The sequence below is a fragment of the Crinia signifera genome, chromosome 19 (assembly GCF_055691185.1).
Source record: "Crinia signifera chromosome 19, ASM5569118v1, whole genome shotgun sequence".
NCBI classification, from domain to species: Eukaryota; Metazoa; Chordata; class Amphibia; order Anura; family Myobatrachidae; genus Crinia; species Crinia signifera.
Window position 1 is genome coordinate 39727541 of NC_139226.1, and position 25086 is coordinate 39752626.

General features: G+C 47.7%; 1 protein-coding gene across 1 annotated transcript in view; it reads right to left on the reverse strand.

Moving 5' to 3' along the window:
* The window catches only part of RIC8A (RIC8 guanine nucleotide exchange factor A), a 35421-nt gene extending 19236 nt beyond the window's left edge, over nucleotides 1–16185 (reverse strand). Inside the window, exons 1-2 of the mRNA XM_083162407.1 lie at nucleotides 15986–16185; nucleotides 7412–7459 (exon numbers count right to left, since the gene is read on the reverse strand). Coding sequence (XP_083018533.1) covers nucleotides 7412–7459; nucleotides 15986–16069 — 132 coding nt within the window. The 5' untranslated portion in view covers nucleotides 16070–16185. The remainder of the gene's footprint in view (nucleotides 1–7411; nucleotides 7460–15985) is intronic.
* Between the last annotated feature and the right edge of the window lie 8901 nt (nucleotides 16186–25086).

A 25086-nucleotide genomic window follows, 5' to 3' on the forward strand; every position in this document is an offset into this window, starting at 1 on the left:
ATGAATGAATAGCTTTAGTGGTTTGTTGGATACAGCAGACAAATGCCCCACTGACCAAGCGGTGGAGAGCAGGCAATTCTGGTATCAGTCCTCAAGGCCTCAGTCCTCATAACTCTTTCAGACCGCAAAATGCAGGGTCGCACCAGGACTTTGAAACGGTTCAGTCCCGGTGTGACCCTGCATTTTGGTCTGTTCAGATTACTTCAGCGAAGTCATCCGGGGGAGCGCAGGATCATCATTGGGGCGGAGGAGGAGGCAGCTCTTAGAGCTGGCGCTTCTCCAAGCGCTGTCTCCTCCGTTGGTAAGAACGGGAAACGGGTCACTCGACCCGATTAACCCGTTCACACCACAAACTAAGAGGGCAATGACCAGACAAGAACCCTTCTTTTTTACCGGTTCGTATTGCCGTGTTGTTACCGGTTTGTGGGACACGGTAACCCCCTTTCACATTGCACCAATTACCGGGTCGTACCGGCAAGAAACCGGCATGAACCTGGTAATTAGGTGCAATGTGAAAGGGGTATCACAGTCCTAGTTTCAGTGATATACAAGTTTCTGCACAGGTGGTTAAATCAAAATAACAGAGTTATTGATTAGAGGGCCCAATTACTATGGGATTGCCTATAAAATGCAATCTGGGTGGGAACTACTGCCAAGGATCGCATTGATGTATGTGATCCTATTGGCCCATCCCGGTGAACTGCTCAGTCGGGTACCCGATGCGATGCTGCCCGATACTGGTACACTATACTAATAACACTACTTTTATCCCGGGTTGGATTTCTGGGTTGATGGATCCGGGATATTTTAAATGGCCCTTTCACAACGACCCAGGTGATTTGTGTGGTGTAAAAGGGGTCAAATTGGGGGTCCATGGTGACAGGTGTCGTCAATGTCAACCTTTTGTCAATGTCGATTCTGTGCCTGTCAACAAGACACTGGCGACCCTTTGACGCAAACCCAGATGCAACAAGTTGATCAAGTGAATGGTCATTAATGCTTGGGATCTAGACTCATTTGGATAATTTTAGATGTTCAAGGAGATTACATTCCTTCTGTAGCTTTATTATTTATTTAGTATATATGGGGTGGGGGTGGGGGGGGGTCTGCATTCATTTGAGTAACGGAATACTAATGCTTTATTAAATATTAATTTGCATCTTGTTACATTAATTTGTTTAGTAGAAATATAAGAAGAATTTAGCGCGCCTTATCAATATCAGATGACCATACTTTTAACAGTAGAAGTGATACAAATGAAGAAATGTGTTATTTTCCAGTATCGCACCATTATCCAGAAAAGACTACATTCTAGTCTTGGGTTAGATTGCAGCACATGTAGGCATTCAATGGCCTTCCTCCTTGATCTACACCTCATTAGAACAGAAGTTATTCACGTTTATATCAACTAACCAGACATCTGCTTTCATTCATATCTACAGTAAACTGATAAAAGCCTGTATCTAGTTGCCCTGGGCTGTAGCAAGCGGTTTTTCAGATACAATACATGGGTTGCACTGTGCGGTCTTATGCAGCATACATATGTGTACATATAAATCTATCCTACGTCTGTGAGCGTCATATGCATTTTGCAGCACTGGGTGCCGTTTCCTTTCAAATGCATTGTATTCCTATCAGAGACATGCAGGTTTTGATTTACTCTGATTTACTCTGATTTGAAATCAGAATCTTATTGGCTATCAGCTGCTATGTGATTTCGGATAGCCAATAAGATCCTGCTTTGAAATCAGAGTAAATCAGAACCTGCACATCTCTAATTCCTATAAACGAACAGTACGCACAAGCAGCTTCTGCTGGATAAAATGATATGCTGCATGCCTATATTCTGTGTGTGTCGGTGGCTGTATCCTTGTACGACATGCTACGTTACAGTGTTTGGCAAGAAAACATTGTAGCGCAGCATTTCGTCTCAGCAGAAGCTGCTTGTGCGTTCTATTAACTTTAATGGAAAAAGTTGCAAAAAAAGATGCCTGGTGTTACCGACTAGCTGTTTAACATGAAAGGAGGCTAGGTGGACACATCTGTATACTATATGTATCTGCTATACTCCATATTCTAACACCTACTTCAGCATATTTACTACGGAATTCTAACAAGAGCCTGCAAAGGAAGGGTGCGGTCTACACCTAGAGATACTACTGCCCCGTGTTACCTCTTCCAGCTCCCGGCGCTGCATCACAGAAATAAGAGATACAATAGAGTAAAAGAGAGGACAGTCTCAGAAGAGAGGAGTGATGCAGTGATACAATAGCAGGTATTACATACTAGGTGGCACAATGATGCTGTAATCCAGATTTATTATTAGCTGCTTCTTGCACTGGGATAATAAAATATTGATCAGATCACTATAGGACCACGATTATTTTATTATTTATTAACAGTTCCTTATATAGCGCACACAGATTCCGCAGCGCTTTACAGAGAATATTTGAATATTCACATCAGTCCCTGCCCCAGTGGAGCTAACAATCTATGTTCCCTATCATATGTACACACACACACACACACACAGACATTCTAGGGTTAATTCGTGGGGAGCAAATTAACCTACCGGTATATTTTTGGAGTGTGGGAGGAAACCGGAGTACCCGGAGGAAACTCATGCAAGTACGAGGAGAATATACAAACTCCGCACAGTTAGGGCCATGGTGGGAATGGAACCCATGACCTCAGCGCTGTGATGCAGTAATGTTAACCATTACACCATCCGTACTGCCCCACTTACCACTAATTGCATGAGTAAATATTAAATAATGCACAGCAGTACATAGGCTAGGCCATTTGTAAATTTCACCTGTGTTATAATTCATTAGAACATCCTGATCAAATAGTGTCCAGTGTCACTGAGCAGTGATGTTATCTGCACACATCAATGTTTGGCATAACACTGTAATGATACATGGTGGGAACTTATCAAAGTTTGGAGACAGAGTGGAGAGAGATGAAATACCAACCAATCAGCTGCTGCCATTTTTCAAAAAACAGCCTGTAACAAGACAGAAGCTGCTTTGTACTCTCCACTTTATCTCTGTCCAAGTATTGATAAATCTCGCCCCAAGAAGCCTGCAAGGAGGTTCGATTGTAAGCTACATATAGATTATTGTTTATGAAGCGGAGCTCACTAATACCCCTTTTACACCAAAGCAATAACATGGGTTATTGCCGAGTCAACCCGGGACAGTGCTTGGAGTAACTGGGCTTAAAAATTAATAAATAACCCGGGTCGAGCAATGCAACCAGGGAAATGTTCCAGGTTGAACATGGATGAGACCCGGATTTCAGGGGCAGTGTAAAAGGGTATACACCACTGGAGGAGCCCATACCTCCTGACTGCATCGTCCTGTGGTCAGTCCGGAGGTTGGGCAGAGGGCACGTACAGCATGCGCTGCTGTCTGTTGTATTATGCAGACAGTAGCGGAGCCAGGGAGGAGGTGAATGGATGCCTGTGTGCAGCATCTATTTACCTCATAGATGGAGGCTAGGGGCAACCCAGCAGCTTTCCCAGGTGATGGGCTTGCCCCCAGCGTGTCAGCTGATGTCGCAGGCGTCCCGTCTGGTGGATTTCCCAGTGTTGGAAAGGATATCCGCTCCAAGCGCCGGTTCAGGACCCGACTCCGCTGACGCCACCCGCCTGGCATTATGCCAGATGGGGACACTGATGTAAAAGGGGTCAACCGCTGTGTCACACCTGGGTCCAAACACCTGGCGCGACCCAGTGTTTTGGTGTAAAAGGGGTATAAATGGTCACTAGAGATGGTATTCTGCAGGAATTTTGGTGTCAGTGGGTGCCATTTTGTCATTGAGAGAACTAGTGGGTAAGTGAACCGGGAGATTTAAAAAAAATGCATCAGTGCTTGGAGAGTGATATCAGCCAATCAGCTCCTAACGGTCACGTTCCAGGCTGTGTGGGAGGGAAGCCTCAATCATTGCATTTTGCATGTGTTGCAACCCGCCACTCCATCCATGCAGATCAGCTGTATTAGTGCCGTATCCACAAAGAAAAACACGAAGGACAGTTATTGCGGTAAGAGCTGTGCTCTGCGATGACAGGACTTCTGGGTACATGACTTGTAATGTTGAGCCCTGCATTGTTATCATCAATGAGAGTTTATGGAGTCTGACACTGGATATGACACTACTCTGCTGTGACTGTAATTACTGTATACAGAGGGCAGCTCTGCCTTATCTAGTGGTAGCAGGAGTGCACAGCTTGGCCGGTGATAAGGGAAAAAGGGGCGAAGGAATCAGAGAGAAGCGGCAATGTGGTTAGTAAAACTGACAGAATAATCTCACAACAAAACCCATATAACACTCCTCCACCTGTGCAGGTGCCACAGTACACAAAGCTAGAATGCCACTAAGATTACACATCATGGCCCAACATGGCAGAGACGGTAACAACTTTCAGCCATGCAAGTCAGTTTTCTTTTGTCAGTATAGTAATACACTATGCCTGCACTGCCCAATATACGGTACGCCTGCGCTGCCCAATATACGGTACGCCTGCGCTGCCCAATATACGGTACGCCTGCGCCGCCCAATATACAGTACGCCTGCACCGCCCAATATACGGTATGCCTGCGCCCCCCAATATACAGTACGCCTGCGCCGCCCAATATGTACAGTACGCCTGCGCCGCCCAATATACGGTACGCCTGCACTGCCCAATAAACAGTACACCTGCACTGCACAATATACAGTACACCTGCACTACACAATATACAGTACACCTGCACTGCCCAATATACAGTACACCTGCACTGCCCAATATACAGTACACCTGCACTGCCCAATATACAGTACACCTACACTGCCCAATATACAGTACACCTGCACTGCCCAATATACAGTACACCTACACTGCCGAATATACAGTACGCCTGCACTGCCCAATATACAGTACGCCTGCACTGCCCAATATACAGTACACCTACACTGCCCAATATACAGTACACCTGCACTGCCCAATATACAGTACACCTGCACTGCCCAATATACAGTACGCCTGCACTGCCCAATATACAGTACGCTTGCACCGCCCAATATACAGTACACCTGCACTGCCCAATATACAGTACGCCTGCACTGCCCAATATACAGTACGCCTGCACTGCCCAATATACAGTACGCCTGCACTGCCCAATATACAGTACGCCTGCACTGCCCAATATACAGTACGCCGGCCAGGCGAGCTGTAGTTATTCATTTTGTAGCCTCTCTTGGGTATTTAGAGCTCTGGTGTGCCAACCTCCCAATCAGCACCAGTATTAAATACATAACAGTATTTTGCCAGCTGCTGTATCTGCACGTTTACCAACCCATGCCAGAGTCTATCTACACAGTATGCCACCAATGCCAGTATACAGAATGCCTTAGAGTGTCAGTATGTTCTATGGTGCCAGTATACCACCCAGTGCCACCTGCTCCTGTGTGCTGTGGGAGAGGGGCGGAAAGGGGAAAAGCTGCATCCCGACATCAATTAGGATGCTGGGCTGCCAGTCGGTAAGTGTGCAGGGCATCAAACCAGGGAAGGGGGGGGGGGGGTAGGTTTAGGCATCAGAGGGGGCACTTAGTGTTAGGCTGCGGTGAGGGAGGGTTAGGCTTAGGCACTAGCAGGGAGGGTTGTGGTGTAGAAGGAGAGGGTTCGGTCACTAAGGGAGCCCCTGTCAAGATTCTCAATATTGGGATGGTGGGGTTGGCCTTTTGACCGCCGACATACCCACCGTCTGGATATGGGATGTATCTCTGTGTAAATATAACAATATAATAATATAAATTGAAAAATATAAATATACTGTATAACTTTTTAACCAGTTATAGTAGAAAAAAATATAACAGCAATCTTTTTTTTTTTGCAGCAAAATAAGCACTCTAATTAAATTCGGCGATACTAACAAGGGATATAAGCATCAGCTATATGTCTAGTGCCTGTGTTACTCCAAAACACTGCCATCCGTTGGCAGCAAGTGAAACTACATCTACTAGCTTTTGAAGCAGTTGTTTCAAGCGGGCTAACTAGTATGATATATTTGGGCCGACTTACAGGACTACCCAAAATGGAAAAAGGCTGACTATTCCCACCTGGCAAGCCTAAAAACTGATGTCCTACTCATTAATCACCCCAATTTACCTGCCCCATACCCTGGACCTAAAATCTCCCCCACTTTGCACTTTTCACCTCAAAAATGACATGTCATTAGTGGCCAATTAAGAACAATGAAACGCTCTGCTGAAGCGATGTAAGTATAATAGAGAAGAGGGAGAAGGGGGCAGACACGGGCGGTTTCCCTTTGGGCACATGCTGCCATGCTGTAGTAAGGGAAGTGCGCGGTTACTTTTATTTGTACTTTGTTCTGTTCACCATTCATGAATTTCATACGGGACGGGGCTCACCATACAGTGGGCGTCAGGGCATAGAAGACAGATCTGTCCCAATGTAGTAGGATTAAATGTCAGGAGGTGTCTCTGCCCAAATCTGACTAAGCTAAGGCGTTATTTATTATTATGTATAGTACTGCAGGTTCTCAGTGGCCACACATCCTTATAGGAGAGGAAATGGTTTTCTAGTCCAGTGGATTCAACATGCAACACCACAGCCGCACCAGAACCACATATCCCAGCATACAACTGTTCATAAATGCACCTTTAGACTTAATATTAAGTAGATCACAGATCCCTTATTGGGCAAGATGAACCACCAACCAATCAGCCCCCAACTGCCATTTGTCAGACAATATATAGTGATAGTTAGGAGCCGACTGGCTGGTGGTTTAATCACTTTCCATGTTATCACTTTTCATGCTTAGAACAACTGGCCCGTTATGAGGCCACCAATGGAGTATGAGGATGGTTTAAGCCTGATGTTTGTATATAACTTAATTATTATCTATTTCATCTTTATTTAATTAAGGTAAGGGCGAGGCAGGCTATCTGAGTGAGGCATCACTGTCACAGCGGGACAGGCAGGAGCCTTCACTCAACAGCCACGAGCCCCCACCACCCCTGGAGATGCAGGCGCCTCCGCCACCCTCTGGGAGACCGGTGCCCCGGCAAGACACGTGCCTACACCCCCTTGGGAAAAGCAGACACCCCTGCCACCCGGGGCAAGATGTATGTACCAGTACAGCCCGTATGTGCCAATTACATAAACAATTTAAAGAAAGAAAATCCTGTTTCAAAGACTGGCCATCCTTTCCTTGCTTGGCACGAGAATCTGGGGCAGCAGACTGACCCTTCTGTTCTGCTGGAATCTATTACACAGTTACTCAGGTAACTTCTGACCTGCTCTGCAGATCCACCAAATGAGGATTAAAGATAAAAGCAAATATATCAAAGGTATCCGAGATAAGACATGGTGAGAAATCTCATCCTCAGCACAGACTCCGCTCACCTTCCGCTGTTCTCTCTGCTCCGTATTGAAGAAGAAACACTGGGAATTCTGAAAGAGAAAATACAGCAGTGTCAGAGCTGAAAGATGGCTATATATAAGATACAGTACATGGTGGAAGTGAGAAAGGAACATGCTGCATGGATAATTATGCTGCGTTCTAGCCATCGATAACAGCAGCCCTATTGCAGAGTGTAAGCTACATAGCTGGGGCCTCAATCAGAACCCCAGCTATGTAGCCACTCCAAGAGGATGTCGAATATTACAGAGTTCCAAACATATAATTGGTAGCTATAAAATAAGCGCAATTTGTAATAGAACAGAAGCCGCGTCCACTTCAGTGAGGAGCTGCATTTACAGCTTAAGCCTGAGTCCGCTACCACCGCAATTCTCCTAAATGAACAACTGATCTCTGGATATAGGGAAGGTGGAGGGATTATTTCAGCCCTATAGTTACATTTCCAGGGTTTAAAGAAACGTGATCTCAACATTCTACCATTTGTGCTGCAGTTTCCGAATAAAATGATCCAGAAATTGAACTCACTTTGGTCCAAGGGTATCTGAATGTACTCAACATTAACCGATTCATTTTGAAATGATTCAGTTTTATTATATTAGGCATATAGTGTTCATTCTAGCACTTGTCATCTTTGAAAACCCATGCAGTTCCTGTTCCCTGCCTAGGGTGTCGCTGTCTGCTGTAGTGCTTCTAGCACAGTGTGGTCTGTATATCAGCACTGATATTCTAACCAGACATGTGCTAGAAACAACACAGCATACAGCGACACCCCAGGCAGGGAACAGGAACTGCACGGGTTTTCAAAGATGGCGGGTGCTAGAATGAACACTAGGCATAACAAATGCAATGCATGCTCCTGTACGGTTTAAACATTTTAAATAAAATGATGAATAAATAGGTTTGCTTTGGCAATTTTTCACACCTATTTTGACAAATTCACTTTGGCATCATTTTTTTTTTTAATGGTGCCTTACCCAAACACAACCGGTAACTGCAGCGCTACAGATGTGTCGACATACATCTATCCTCTGCATGCTACAAGTCACGTTACACATAACGCATAAGCTGCGTGTGTCTCGGTAGAGCAGTGTCTTACCATTAAAATGCATCTTATTCACAAAGCAATAAGGGCTATTTTATTGCTAACAAACAAAAAAGTGCAATAAACTTTATTTAATGATATCTGTTTTAATCGGACCAGGATACAGAAAGGTAAGCAGAAGTCGAAAGGTAGAAGATATTTTAAATGATATGAATGATAATGACCAGTTGGTTAAGGATGTGTGGTCCCTCAGGTTATAAGCGATATCCTCTGTAGGGGCGCCGACAGGTCCGCAGGGCCCTGGTATAATGGAGTGGCTACCGGATGGGGTGGGGCTTCTGGGAGGGGCTGTGGCCACGCCCCCATGAAAAAATAAACTAGAGGGAAAGAGATGACAGGCTGCGACTGCAGCTGTCTCTCTCCCCAGGTCAGCACACAGCACTGAGCAGCGCGTGCCAAGCTGGAGAGAGAGGCTGTGCTGTCATCCCTCTCCTTATTGCCCGGCTCCCTGCAACAGGGGAGGGGGAGGGGGAAGCGGAACCCGGGTAAAAAGTAACCGCTACCCCCTCCTCTCGACATCGCTGGTCATCTGTACATGCAGGGTGACGGAGGATATCACTAGCGAGAGACAAGCTCTGGAATGCACTTGTCGATGACAGCTAGCCCACAGGGTCCCATCGCTGCTGTTATAGCACTGGGAATGCATCCTCTAATATGCACGCAGCTTAACATTATGGGCCAGATGCACTAAAGTTGCCCATACACGTACCAATTACCCGGTACTTTTTGTGCTAAAATAGCATCGCATCCCATGCACAACATATGCACAACGATGCTATTTTAGCACAAAAAGTACCGGGTAATTGGTACATGTATGGTCACCTTAAGATTCAAAAGTGATAAAATGGAGAGTGATGAACAGCCGGCCAATCAGCTCCTACCTGCCATGTCACAGGCTGTGTTTGAAAAATGTCAGGCAGAAGCTGATTGGCTGGTTGTTTGTCACTCTCCATTTGATTACTTTTGAAGTTTAGTGCATGTGGCCCTGATACCGGTATCAGCCTTCATATATATGGGCCTGGGTTGGTACAGACAAGGCACACAGGGAGCAGCAAGCACTCAGCTGGTGTGCAGTTATACAGATGGTATTAGAAGACAGGACACAGAAGGTAAACACTACCTAGATATAATCACACAGTATTACCATGGGCACGCCCTGGAGAGTAATTAAAACTTGCGTAAGACACAACAGATGTGTTACTACATAGGAGAAAATAAAACATACCAGCCACGCACACGGCAATACCGTAATACAGGGAGACACCGCAGGATAGCCAGCTTCAGCACTGATAGCCTTAGAAACCTGTTCTGTTGGGATGCCCTGAGTTTTGGGAACCTCTGTTATAGAAAGCCAATGCTTGGGAGAAAGCTCACCTTTCAGCAATACAACAAGCCCAAGCACAAGGCCAAAGAAACACTGTGGTGACTGCTAATGGTGAAGGGTCTACAATGGCCAAGCCCAGATCTTAAGCCAACTGTGAATCTGTGGCACCATTTAAAGAGTACCGTATACAAAACATCCCACCCACCCACCCAACCAATCTTATCAACCTGGAGCAAATTCGGGGATCTGGTTAGGCATGCCTAAAGCAGGTGAAACAAAATCCCTGATAAGGGCGTGCAGCATGCGGCGGCCTATAGGAGCTCATTGAAAACCCCCAGCGAAGAAATTACCCGTGGCCAATGACTGCGGGTAATTGTATCCCGCCTAGTGAATTAAAATATATTTTTCTTTTCATGTGAAAGCCGTACCGGCTTGATAAAGATCTGATCTAATACCAAATGACACTCAGTATGATGTGTACATGTGTTACGCAGACGGATTCAGATTGAAGTCATTGTCACATATGTTTTGTTCAACCTGCCGAAGGACCATTAACAGACCTAAACTTTGTTGCAGTTAGACAGCAGTGTCTGTTATTTTTTCAGTCTACTGAAGGCCAGTGAGAGCCACCGCCATCCTCCATCATATATATATATACTACGGAAGAAGTGGGCGGACTTGGAGGTGGGGCCTGGGGCATCACGCAGGGAAGCATGTTATACACAAGGGCCTGACACAGTGCACTGCCTCAGGTCCTGGTACACTACAGTACTGTAACACACACAGCGGGGCATGTATATAGAGTCTATATATAGATTCAATATTCATTTAAATTAAATTCCTGGCGGTAATGGACGGTCACACTGCCTAGACACAGCGGGCATGCATACAGATTCATATAAATGCCCGGCTGTGTCTCAGCAGCGCGACTGTCCATTAACCCCAGGAATTTCATTTTTACCCCACTTGGCGTAATTTACCCGTTCCCTGACAAACACAGTCCCAGGCCACATGCAGCAGCATCTCCTCGTGGGGGCGGGGCTTGTAACTCAGGCTAAGGACCCCTGAAAAGGAAAAAGCAGATGGGAGGGGCGGCCTCCACAATGTGGTATATTTAATGGTTTTTGCGAGCTGTCACAGCTCGCACTGTCCGTATTCAACTGACCCCTGCACACGCCATCTCCCCGCCGCTGGTTTTTTTCAGCGACAGGGAAACGGTGTGTGGGGCCGCTAAAACAGCAAGGCTGGCGGCAAAAAGGCAGCAGGCTCCCTGCATTAGCCGTGAGCCTCGCTGTTTGGGGGAATCCTCACCGTCATCTGACAGAGGACGGCCGCTGGTAGTCTCTGGCAGGAAAATGTTATTTTTCCTGTCAAAGTTGTCAGCCTTATGTGGGCCTATTATCAATGGGGGGCCTGGAGCTGCAGCTCCATTCCCCCTGGGTGCAGTACAATTGTTTCTATATAGTACCTCAGCAATATATAGCAATATAGGGGGAGGGGCCCTCAGCAAAGAGTTCTCTTTTCTTATACTATTGTTATTTATTTCACTGAGGTCCCATCCATTCCTTAGGGGGTAATCTGCCAAATGTCAGCAATAACTAAATAAGCATCAGCCGGTTATTAAAATCTGCCATGCTGGGACATATAATATTCAGAGGGCAAGTGGCACACAAGCTGCCACCCAAAGTCTCTCTGCTGAATCGTATCTATCGCAGCGGTTCTCAAACTGTGGGCCCTGACCCCAAAGTGGGTCCCGACCTTCTCAGCATGGGGTCGCGACTCCATGTTGCTGACCATCAAACTGATGACTTCTCTAATCTCAGTCAGTGATTCAAGGAGTCTGTTACTTCAGACTCCCATCATTCAGTGCCTCCACAGTGCTGCCATGTATGTGCTGCCTGCTGGCTACACATGTGATGTGATGGGTTATGGTATATCAGACTCCTCCCATCACTCTGTGCCTCCACAGTGCTGCCATGTATGTGCTGCCTGCTGACTACACATGTGATGTGATGGGTTATGGTATATTAGACTCCTCCCATCACTCTGTGCCTCCACAATGCTGCCATGTATGTGCTGTCTGCTGACTACACATGTGATGTGATGGGTTATGGTATATTAGACTCCTCCCATCACTCTGTGCCTCCACAATGCTGCCATGTATGTGCTGCCTGCTGACTACACATGTGATGTGATGGGTTATGGTATATCAGACTCCTCCCATCACTATGTGCCTCCACACTGCTGCCATGTATGTGCTGTCTGCTGGCTACACATGTGATGGGTTATGGTATATCAGACTCCTCCCATCACTATGTGCCTCCACAGTGCTGCAATGTATGTGCTGCCTGCTGACTACACATGTGATGTGATGGGTTATGGTATATCAGACTCCTCCCATCACTATGTGCCTCCACAATGCTGCCATGTATGTGCTGTCTGCTGGCTACACATGTGATGTGATAGGTTATGGTATATTAGACTCCTCCCATCACTCTGTACCTCCACAGTGCTGCCATGTATGTGCTGTCTGCTGGCTACACATGTGATGTGATGGGTTATGGTTAGGGATGCCAATCCCGGGGCATTTTTTCAATCCCGGATTTCGGGATTGAAAAATGCTCAATCCCGGGATTCTCGGGATCCCGGGATTGGCATCCCTAAAAGAAAAACATGCCCTGTCCACCCGTATAATCAACATGGCGGGGGGGGGGGGGGGTGGACATGGTCGGGCGGGCGGGCATGGACATGGGGGGTGGGCAGTTATCGACGCGGGCGGGTATCGACGCGGGCGGGTATCGACATGGGCGGGAGGGCGGGCGGGTATCGACATGGGCGGTCGGGTATCGACATGGGCGGGCGGGCGGTCGGACAGAGCAGCGCTGCGGGGGGTGCCTGCTGCAGCCCCGCAGATTACCTTACATAGGCGGGCTGCAGTGGGGCACATAGCGCTGCTGCGGACGCTGCGGGGAGGTCAGTGCGGCCGGAAGCAGTCACCTGTGATAGGCTGCTGTGGGCCGGCGCAGCGTGACAGTCAGAGGTCACGCTGCGCAGGCCGCACGCCGGGGTTGGGAACAGCCGGGCAGCTTCTGAGCGGGTGCTCAGAAGCTGCTCGGCATTAGACTGCGCGTGCGCAGTCTAATCCCGAAATCCCGGGATTGGATACTCCAATCCCGGGATTGAAATCCCGGACATTTTGGGGCCAAATCCCGGGATCCCGCCGATCCCGATCCCGGGATTGGCCACCCTAGTTATGGTATATCAGACTCCTCCCATCACTCTGTGCCTCCACAGTGCTGCCATGTATGTGCTGCCTGCTGACTACACATGTGATGTGATGGGTTATGGTATATCAGACTCCTCCCATCACTATGTGCCTCCACACTGCTGCCATGTATGTGCTGTCTGCTGGCTACACATGTGATGGGTTATGGTATATCAGACTCCTCCCATCACTATGTTCCTCCACAGTGCTGCAATGTATGTGCTGCCTGCTGACTACACATGTGATGTGATGGGTTATGGTATATCAGACTCCTCCCATCACTATGTGCCTCCACAATGCTGCCATGTATGTGCTGTCTGCTGGCTACACATGTGATGTGATAGGTTATGGTATATTAGACTCCTCCCATCACTCTGTACCTCCACAGTGCTGCCATGTATGTGCTGTCTGCTGGCTACACATGTGATGTGATGGGTTATGGTATATCAGACTCCTCCCATCACTCTGTGCCTCCACAGTGCTGCCATGTATGTGCTGTCTGCTGGCTACACATGTGATGTGATAACCTTCTGCAGTAACTTGCTGGGGTCCTGTCATTAATTTTATTGTCTAATGGGGTCCCAGAGCAAAATAGTTTGAGGAAACCTGATCTATAGTTACCAGACCCAACAGAATGTCAGTGGCAGTAAAGCCTGTACACATTCCAAACGGAGCAAAACTTGCCTTTCTCCAGTGGCCGACGGAGTGCACAACACTAGAACACTTGAATTTCCCCCATTGAGGTGAGGAACAGCACTAGCCTTCTATTAAATATGATACTAGTTACAAGACGGTCAGGATTCTGCAATGAACTTTCACTTTGAGCTGTGACAGTTTTAGCTAGGGATGGCTATCGACACATCCCCCATCAATGGTTGCCATTGATGGCTTTTAAAGCAGGAACCATCAATGGATATAAAACATTCTACCACCTACCATCAATGGTTCCCGGTATCGCTACGACGCGCAGAAGAATGGGACGGGCCACGAGTCACTGCGGATGACCTATTCGTGCCTCCCCTATTGATGCCCAAAACATCCATCACCAAAGGTCCCAGCCACTGATGTTTTGGGAACATCGATAGTCAATGGCCATCCCTAGTTTTAGCCCCAAAACTCTACACCCAACCCCAGTACCAATCAGCTCCTACCTCCAATTTCTGTCTACAAAGCTCCCTCTCCCCAAATCCAAATGGAGCCAAGTTGTGCCGACAGGCGGTATTTGATACCCTACCATCCACTATGGCGTTGTAGGAGAATAAAATAGCGTGCCAAGCGCCGCAAGGGGACGCAGTACACTAATGATGTCCAGGTCCACTATGTCAACATTCAGGACAAAAAAAAACGTGAAAAACCCATGTTGGCATTTTGACTGTCAACCTTCAGTGGTCAATCCTATGACCCATACCTGTGCAAAGGTGCGCGCTGGTATGGAGGGGCGCCAGTCGCGGGGAGAAGTGCGCTGAGGGAACAGATATTGTTTGGCCATTGCTTGCATGTCCCTGACTGCAGTGTTGCTGACTCAATTTCCCTCATTCCATGGGCTAGACATGGGTCAGGTATGGGCCTGGTATGGGCCTGGTATCGGTCAGGTATGGGCCTGGTATGGGTCAGGCATGTCAAGTGATCTTTAAGAATTTTAGATTAGGAAAATCTTTGCACTTTGTCAAGATATCTTGATTATTGATTACCAGGTATTTGATTGCTAAAATACATACCGGATATACTCGAGTATAAGTAAAAAAACTGGGAAAACTTATTGACTCAAGTGGGACCCTCACTCGAGAATAAGCCGAGGGGGGCTTTTTCAGCATAAAAAATAGGCTTATACTCGAGTATATATGGTATTTCTCAAATAAGTAGAAGATATTAAGACTGACGAGTGAACTAAAAAAAATGTATCATTGAATGAAATGAATAATCACTCGGCAACAGTGGGTAAGCACTTAGCGCACCTAGTAGTAATATCCCCGGGTCTTTTTCAGCGGATTCCCTGCACCTACGCATTTCTCCTGACACCTAATAAATCTAGGGCAACGTCAATCCAACTAACAGCCCTCACAGTAAGCACATTCATTATAGAGGCCAATAAAAATCTTCCTTTTAAATGAGCAGACATGTCAGTGATGACACACCAGTCCCCTGACAGACGGGGAACAACATTGACTAATATTGTATGTGTTATAAAATGTGGCTTCAAACATTGGCAGGACATGACATTGTGGGTCATTGGATCGACCCAATTTAGGTTGATATGCACAGGGTCGACACGTGAATTACAACAGTGCACGTTTTCCAGGTCGCCCGGCAGGTGCACAGGTGCGCTCATTATTCACTGATACATTTTAAAAGATCACAGGTGGAGCTAATTATTTCACCTGTGATTCTGTTTGGAGACCTGGAAAACGTGCACTGTTGGGGGGGGGTCCTGGGGACCGAGATTGAGAACCACTGTGCTAGAGATATGGTTTATAAATCATCCACAGCTGTGATATGCCAGAAATGCTGGCACTTGTAGTACAACAGCTGTAGACCCGAGCAATCACAAGGGCACAGGTACTATAGTTGTTCAGTAGCCTGCCTTGGCATGCAGTGGCACAGATGTACAGTGGATCTATTAATGTGGTGCACCTTATCCACTAGTCCTGTACATAAGGAACACCACCAGCAGGCTGCAGCGTTATAACACAGGTAATATGCAAATTATTATACCCACATGCCACAGAACCCTGCATTAGCATTCTTACTCAGGCATGCATGCCCACCCACTTCCAGGGTTACAGTGAGAAGCAGAAAATCCCCTACTCATCCCTTTTAATCTCCTCCCTCCATTGTAGCACCCAGATATTATTCTGGAGCATCCTTACCTCTTTATTATACTCCATAAGTGCCTTATGCACCAGCTCCTGTTCCCCAGTCTCCAGCTGGTCTAGGATGGCATCCAGGTCCATGGCTGGCAGAGGGTGAGGAGCAATGTGTATGACTGCCAGTGCTGCTCTGTGTGTGCTGTGCAGGAAGTGGACCAGGGACTGTGCTTGTGCTGCTCTCTTCCCTCTGCTCTGCTGCTCTCCCTGACACAGTGACGACACGGGGGCGTGGCCTGCCCGGGGCCTGGCTGTCACTCACAGGAGGCTCAGGGCTGTGCAGTGTGCACTGCAGATCGCATCCCAGGGAACGTGTCAGGGGCACAAGGAGATCAGTGTGATTTACATTACAGATGTCAATTCATAGCTGTGCTAATCATGCATTAGCCTGGTTGTGATTCACAAGTGCAGAGCTGAGTTAATATTATTATTATTACTGGCAGTGTAACAAATGACTGACAGGCAGCTTTTTTTTTACTGACATTTCTTTAAAAGTGAGAGCAGGAGGATGTAATAGGAAAGTGAGTGCTCCAGGAACACTAGGTAGTAACAAATCCATTGCTATGGGGTCTCTGATGATCTGCAAGTTGTGTTAGGAGGATGGTACATTTTTACTGATGTGTATTTATAAATATTTTTTTTAACTGCAATGTCTTTGTTTGCCTCCCTGTCAGAGTGGGGTATGTCTATCTTTGTGCATGGCAACCAATATAAAGGGGTGTGGATCATTTGGTCTACAACAAGTAGGCCGACAAGCATTGGGTCGACACCACTAGGTCGACATGGGTCTAAGTCGACATGGGACAAGGTCGATATCGGTTTAAGTCTACAGGGTCATTAGGTCGACACAAGCATTAGGTCGACATGGGCAAGGTCGACAGTCGAACGGTTCACATGGGGTTTTTCACAGTTTTTTGACCCGAATGTCGACACTGTCGTCATGGACACATTTTAAAGTGCACCGCATCCCCTCTCATTGCCAGCTGCACTCGCAATGCTTCAAGCACAGTGCCTCGCTACACTCGGCACACTATTTTATTCTCCCATCATGCCCTAGTGGATAGTAGGGCATGAAATACCGTTTGTCGGCACATGTCAGGTAAAAAAACTGTGAAAAACCCCATGTCAACCTTTTGACTGTCGACCTTGCCCATGTTGACCTAATGCTTGTGTCGTCCTAATGACTTGTCGACCTAAACCCATGTCGACCTTGACCCATGTCGACCTAGACCCATGTCAACTTTCCTGCATGTCGACCTAGTGGTGTCGACCCAATGCTTGACGACCTAGTTGTTGTAGACCGAATGAGCGTATCCCATATAAAGGCAAGTAGCCCCTATAGTGCTGTCAGTGTACTATACACATGTAAAGAATCCACCTGTGCCACTAAATAATGTCCATGCACATGGGCTTGCAGCGGATGACCCCATCATCCAGTCTAAAGGTGGCCATACACATGCAGATTTATCTGCAGATCTGGCTGGTTGGAACAAAATCCTGGTTATGGGTGAGAGCAAATAACAGTTGACCATTTGCTTGGAAATGCTGGAAAACTTACAAACTGTCACTCATCCATAACCATGTTTTTGTTACAACCAGCCAGATCTGAAGATAAATCTTACTAGTGTATGGGCACCTTAATTCTGCAGATGTGTACCAAGCAAACCTGTAGGTGATGGTTGGCAATCATACAGTAAGTGGGAAGTCCAGGAACAGAGCATATTTTACCTAATGGAATGGGTCATTTTAGGGCACATGGGTTCTGAAACTGGGTCCTCTGACCCCACACAGTTCACGTTTTCCATGTCACCCAACAGGTGCACTCTTTACTGACTGACACATTTTAAAAGATACACAGGTGGAGCTAATTATTTCACTTGATTCTGTGGGGAGACCTGCAAAACATGCACTGTGTGGGGCCCCGAGGACTGAGTTTGAGAATCTCTGCTTTAACACGACTCATTCCATTAGGTACAATACGCCCTGCCCCTGGACTTCCCTCTTACTGTATGATTGCCATCACCTGTGTTGAACTAGTTAATTGAGCATATTGTACCTAATGGAATGGGTAGTGTTGGAGAATATGTGATTTAGAATTTGAGTGGGTGCACTTAACAAGTGTGTGTGTTGTCATTCTACATGGGAGCACTACATCCCCTGGTAGGGTTGACCATATCTGCCATCTGCCAATGGGTTCCCATTGTCGGGGAAATGTTGATGGTTCACAGCCCGTGTCTGCTATCAGACATCTGCACCACGTACAACTTCACTGGTCCCCCATCAATGATAAAACTACTTTTCTCTTTCGTCCATCCCGGTGACACAGCTAACCTTGGGATGTAGGAGGGTCTGCAGGAGCCAAGGCACCTATGCTGAAAGCTTTCCTCTGGACGCAGGCTCCTCCCTTCTGCACTCCCATCATGCTTCAGTTAATTTTAGGTGCCCACAGGAGTGGGTGCTATGCTGATCGGCTGCTGCTGCAGCCAGCTTTGTTTCTGGATTTTTTACTAGAATAGTTAGGTTTTTTATTGTTTTATTAACTTAATGTTTAGTGCAGGTTTTGTTTTCCAGTGTGCGGCTTCTGAAGGAAGCGCTGCACGCTGAGAGCGCAGCAGAGGCTGACAGAAGCGTGTCCTGTCAGTGCTCTGTGTGCAGGGGCATACTGTCTGTGCTCACTGCACAGCGCTTAACCTCTGCTTTGCTAAAGGTTTACCTGGGCCCTGAGAGCGTCTGGAACCGGCTCCTTGCTTAGAAGGGGATCGTGGGGGAGAGACCTCCCGCGATGGTGGGCGCCATCTTGGAAGGGTTTATAGACTGAAATCCCACTAGGGGGGTGAAGTCTATCACAGGTGTCCAGCCTGGGACAACTCCAAGTGATCCCATAGAGAAGGGGAGGCACTGGAGGTGAGGAGAAACACTTGTAGGAGCGGCTAAAGGGGGAAAGGCGCCAATTCTGGCTTCCTACCCCGCTGAAGCAGAGACTTGGTCTCTTCCTGCTCTGTGTACTGGCGCCATTTCTCTCCATGCTGCGGAGCTGAAGCCTGGCTGTTTTCTTCACAGTACAAGAGGATACAGTTTCTCCTGAAAAGTGCCACCCCCGCTGACCTGAGGTCACTGACAGCAAGCAGACAGTTAAGTACACTGTATAGTTACATTGCTTTGTGCTTTGCCTAACATTGTGCACCATGGGTTAATTATGACTGACACATGTGGTGATGATGATGCTGCTGCTGGGGGGGGGATGCGCGGGGCATGTTTTTAGACTGCAGATTTTGCAGAGTTAAATTAACATGTGAGCAGATGGATCAAGGGGATTTGTGTCCTGCTTGTGAAACTGTGCCCAGCGGTGTGCAAGCCCAGGGGTCTGAGCAACAAGAACCTGCGTGGGCTGCTGCGTTGGGGAGGTCTATGAATGCCTTAGCTGAAGCTCTTAATAGGCAGAAGGATAACTTAATAAAGTCTCCTGGCCCTAGTTCCTCCTCCCAGACTTCCATGGGATCAATTGCTCCTTTGCAAGGGGACCCATGTTATTGTAGGTCATGCAGGACACTGCACAGGGGATTCATAAGATGAATTCACTTATGGAAAAGTTTGCAAAACCTCCTGAGAGTCCTTCCTCTAGGCGGCCTTCAGCTACACCTCCTCTGTTATCGTTAGATTCTGATGATGATGGTGTGTGTGCAGATGATTTATATTGGGACCCAAAGGAAGAGGCTGATGCTTCTGTCCCGGGCATTGAGGATTTAATCCTGGCCGTAAAACAGGCGTTAGACTTGTCAGAGGAGACAAGGTACAGGCTCAGTGTGTATTCAAGAGAATGCGCAGAGAATCTGTGACATTTCCTTTGGATGAAGGTATGGTCTCCTTGTTAGGAGAAGCTTGAAAAGTTCCTGATAAAAAAGTGACTATGTCCAAGAGGTTTGCAAATATGTATCCCATGCCTGAAGAGCATGTGAAGTTGTGGGAGAAAGTCCCGTTGGTAGATGCCCCAGTGGCTAGATTGTCAGAGGCTACTGCATTGCCGGTTCAGGGTGGTGCAGCCTTTAAGGATCCAGTGGATAAGAAGGTGGAAGGATGCCTTAAAGCAGTTTTTGAGGGAGTGGGCTAAACACTCCGCCACTTTATTGCCTCTGCTTGGGTAGCTAAAGCAATGATTCAGTGGGCTGAGGCTTTGGGAGATCAGCTGCGGCCTGATACTGAGGCCTTTATCCTAGCAGAAAAAACTGAGATGTGCAGCAGAGTACATCACAGAGGCTGGGGAAGAGGGTGCTAAAATGGCGTCCAGGGTATCCGCCACATCTGTGTTTGCAAGGCGGGCCCTCTGGCTTAAGGCCTGGGATGCAGACAGTGAATCTAAGAAGGCCCTGGAAACTCTGGCGTTTAAAGGGGAGCAGCGTTTTGGTTCAGAATTGGAGTCTATCATAAAGCAAGTTACGGGGGGGAAAAGTACATTTCTTCCTACCACTACAAAAGCTTCAAGATCTAAGTTTGGAGTGTTTAAACCTTCTTTTCGCTCCTCCTTTCGAGGGGGAGCATCCAGCAAAGGACAGGCGGGAAGAGGTAGATTCCCAGCCGGTAAAGGAAAAGTCTCCAAGTCCAGGTTTGGTGCCTTTGGAAAGAAGCAAGCGTCAAAAGGAGAGTATAAATCCTCTGCATGACGGGGGGAGGCTCGCTGTTCTGGCCTCAAAGTGGGGGGTCCCCTCCTGCAGTTTCGGGACAAGTGGAATATTCCAACCATATTGTCAATTGTCTCAAGAGGTTGTCAGATAAATCTCAGGGGGATCCTCCACGGAGATTTCTTCCAACCCCTTTGCCAAGGGAAGCCGGTTCACGCTAGGCCCTTTTGGGGGCGGCATTGGCTCTCAGGGAGAAGGGGGCTGTTGTCCCGGTTCCTCAGGAGGAACACAAGAAGGGTTTTTATTAAATCCTATTCTTGGTGCCCAAACCAGACGGGTCAGTCAGACCTATACTAAATTTAAGGTCACCTTTGGGTGGATCACTTCCGCATGGGGTCCCTGCGCTCAGTGCTTGCCAGCAAAGAACCAGGGGAATTTTTGGCATCAGTAGATATTCAGGATGCATATCTGCACATACCCATATGCAAAGAACATCAGTCCCTTCTTCGCTTTGCGATAGGGGAGACCCATATACAGTTCCAGGCCCTACCCTTTGGTCTGGCGACAGCAGCGAGGGTTTTTACAAAGGTGATGGCTGTCATGGCAGCTAAGGGGGATAGTGATTTTTCCCTACTTAGACGATCTGCTTTTCAAAGCAGAGTCAGAGAAAAAATTGCAGGAACATCTTTCGGTGGCAACGCAGTTCTTGCAGGACATGGGATGGGTGCTCAATCTGCCCAAGTCCCATTTAATTCCCTCGCAGAGATTGTTGTTTCTGGGAGTAATCCTGGGCACCCACTTACACCGGGTATTCCTACCAGAGTCCAAAGCAAGGGACATCCGTCAGCTGGTATTACTGTTACTGCAGGCATTAAGGCCTACAGTTTGGCAAGGGGTGAAGCTCCTCGGCAATATGGTGCTTCAGTTTGCCAGGTTTCATTCCAGAACATTTCAATGGAACATCCTTACCTGAATCATCACGGCGGGACTCGCAGCAGGATGGCAATGCAGGAAGTCTTGCAGATCTTCAGCTGGGCAAAGATCAACATTCCGGTTCTGTCTGTAGTCTTCATTCCGGGGATCCGGAATGTAGAGGCGGATTTTCTAAGCAGAGAAGACCTGCTGGAGGGGGAATGGTTATTACATCTGGAGGTATTACAGGAAATTGTGAGTCCCTGGGGGCTCCCAGAAGTGGATCTAATGGCATCCAGGAACAACTGTCAGGTTCAGAAATTTTGTTCCAGGACCAGGGATCCGACCGATTGGGCGGTGGATGCCATGACGGTTCCGTGGCACTTTCACCTGGTCTACATTTTTCCTTCGTTCCCAATGATACCGAGGGTAATGAGAAGGGTAAAGTCTCAACAAGTGTAAAATTCAATACACATCAGAACATACAGAATATACGTCATTTATTGTTATAATTGACTGGTCAAGGTTATGATTGACTGGTCAAGCATGCGCAGACCCCGGCGCCGGCCGCAGGGCACGCTGGGAGGGATCCGTGACGGATCCCTCAAACAGCGCTGCGGTAAGAAGCCCATAGGCTTCTGCAGGGAATCGCCAGCTTTTGCATGTGTTACAGAATCTCCCCCTATATATGTAATCCTTACTTAATGATAACACATGTATAATTACATCTTTTCTTTGTTGTATATGATGTATACTCTTCTATATTTCAATAAAAGATTATTCAAAAAATATTAAATAAAAAAAATGTTTTACAAAACTAAAATAGGAATAAAAGATTGATATCAGCGTGATGGTCAGCAACATGGAGTCGCGGCCACATCCTGAGAAGGTCGGGACCCACTTTGGGGCCAGGACTCACAATTTGAGAACCGCTGCCTTACACAATACACTGTTAGGTACTTGTTTCCTAGCACGGCCACACCGATTTACATCGGGGTGGTCGTGTCGGAAAAATCGGGTCGATCGCATCGCATGCGATTTGGTCGCATGCGATGCGATCGACGCGACCGACCCGATTTTAGACCCGATTTTTTGATTGAATAAAATGTAAATTGGGTCCCTGGGACCCGATTTTACATTGGATTCAATGTAAAATATTCCCTAGACCCCCAAATTTAACGACGTAAACCCCACCCCACGATAGACGCGAACCCGAAGCGTGGCGAGCGCAGCGAGCCCGCGAGGGGCGGCGGTGCGCGTCCTCCGACCTTTTCATTCCCCTACTATCCACTAGGGCGTGGAGTGAGAATAGAATAGTGTGGCGAGGGGACGCGGATACCTGTGAAGCCCGCGAAGGGACGCGTTTACCTGTGAAGGTATCCGCGTCCTCTCGCGGGGCTCGCTGCGCTCGCCACGCTTCGGGCTCGGTGGCTCGCTGCGCTCGCCACACTATTCTATTCTCACTCCACGCCCTAGTGGATAGTAGGGGAATGAAAAGGTCAGAGGACGCGCACCGCCGCCCCTCGCGGGCTCGCTGCGCTCGCCACGCTTCGGGTTGGCGTCTATCGTGGGGTGACGACGGGGACATCTATAATGTGAAATGGGTCATATTGGCCCATTTCACATTTTTCACATTTTCTCACGATTTCAATGTTAAAAAATATTTTAACATTGAAGCCTATGGAAAAATCGGGGGCATCGCGTCGGGACCAATGTTAATGGTCCCGACCGACGCGATGCCCCCGATATTTTACCTTTCCCGACACGATTTCAATGTTAAAATATTTTTTAACATTGAAGCCTATGGAAAAATTGGGGGCATCGCGTCGGTCGCGTCGGGACCAATGTTAATGGTCCCGACCGACGCGATGCCCCCCGATATTGTGTCCTAGCCGGAAAAATGGACCTGATTTCAAAGGAAATCGGGTCCATCGTGTGGATCGTGTACCTTAACTTAAAGGTACACGATCCATAAGATTGTGGCCGTGCTAGGAAACAAGTACCCACTGTTAAAACTCAAATCCATGCACTCATCATCTCCCGCTTTGATTATTGCAATAGTATCCTTATTGGTCTTCCCCAGTACTGACCCTCACCACTACAGTCCATCATGTATGCTTCTGAGAGATGTTCGTCTGCAAATCCGCTCTGAGAGTCCCTCTGCGGGGTACCTGTTGTGTACCGTATTAAGTTTAAAATACTTTGACTTACACACAAGACGATAAACCACATTACACCGATGTACAGCTCCCTCTTTTATCTCAAAATATCTCCCAACTTTGCACAGGGGCTTTGTCAGAGAGGAGGATGCCCATGTGCCGTCTCCTCCGGCTGGGCCCCTTCCTCTTTGCCTGGAGTTGCGGACCTCAGACTCCACTGTACATGTGCAAATCTTCGGGAAAATGGGATGGCGTGGGATTCCGGGGGGTAGTTATAAAAAAAAAAATGGATGCACCATGAACTCAGGTGACCATTTGCACCTATTATAATTACACCCAGGGCCGGCGCCACCACAAGGCAAATCTAGGCATTTGCCTAGGGCGCCGGCCACTGGAGGGCGGTATTTCGCCCCCCCTTGCCGCCCGGGTACCTGTCCTGTGACGTATATGTGCGTAAAAGCTGGCGGCAGCAGCGGGGGGGTCCCTGCAGTCAATAAGAAATAACGAGTGCTATCCGCTGGGCTATGCGGAAGCGCTTCTGTTTTGGAAACACTGGCCTCACGCTGATTGGCTGAGATTCAGCCAATCAGCGTGCGCCGTGCGGCCAGTGTTTCCAAAACAGAAGCGCTTCCGCATAGCCTGGTGGATAGCGCTCGTTATTTCTTATTGACTGCAGGGACCCCCCGCTGCCGACGCCAGCTTTACATCGCCACAGGACAGGTACCCGGGCGTCAGACACCGGGGCGCCCCCACCCCGACTTGCCTGGGGCGCTCTGGTGCCTTGCACCGGCCCTGATTACACCCCTGGCTCTGCACATCCTCCCGCATTATTCGCTCCTATTCATTAATACATTAGGTCGACCACAGAAGGTTGACATGGCTTAGGTCGTCACCAGATATAGGTCGACATGCTTAATGTCGACATGGATCCTTAAGCACGTCGAGCTATTTCAGGGGTCCACATAAGCCTTCAGTGGACGACCCAATACATGTCGACCCAATGACCATATACTGAATACTCAGCTCTTCAGACAAGCCTATCCATTTCCTGGGAGGGGAGGGTGATCACAGGGTCAATTTTTTTCCTGTTTTCGCACAAGTTACGCCAGGGCCGCAAGGAGACAACATTTATTTATTAGCATTATTTATGAGATTGTTTTATTTCATCTGACACTATTTGTATTGTATGCGTCTAGAGAGAGTTCAGTACATTCAGTGTCAGTGTAAACATCCTGCTTGGAGGATGGCGGCTTGCAGCACAGCTGTTGTAGCGGTGGCGGTGTGTAGTCTATGTGCTGATTCTTCCTTCTGCTTTGCGCAATTGTCTCAGAGTCGCCAGCTGTCCTTATTGTTTTCCAAAATTTTGAAATAATGTACCACTGTCATTCTCAGCAGACAACAGCCCAGCAGCAGTTTA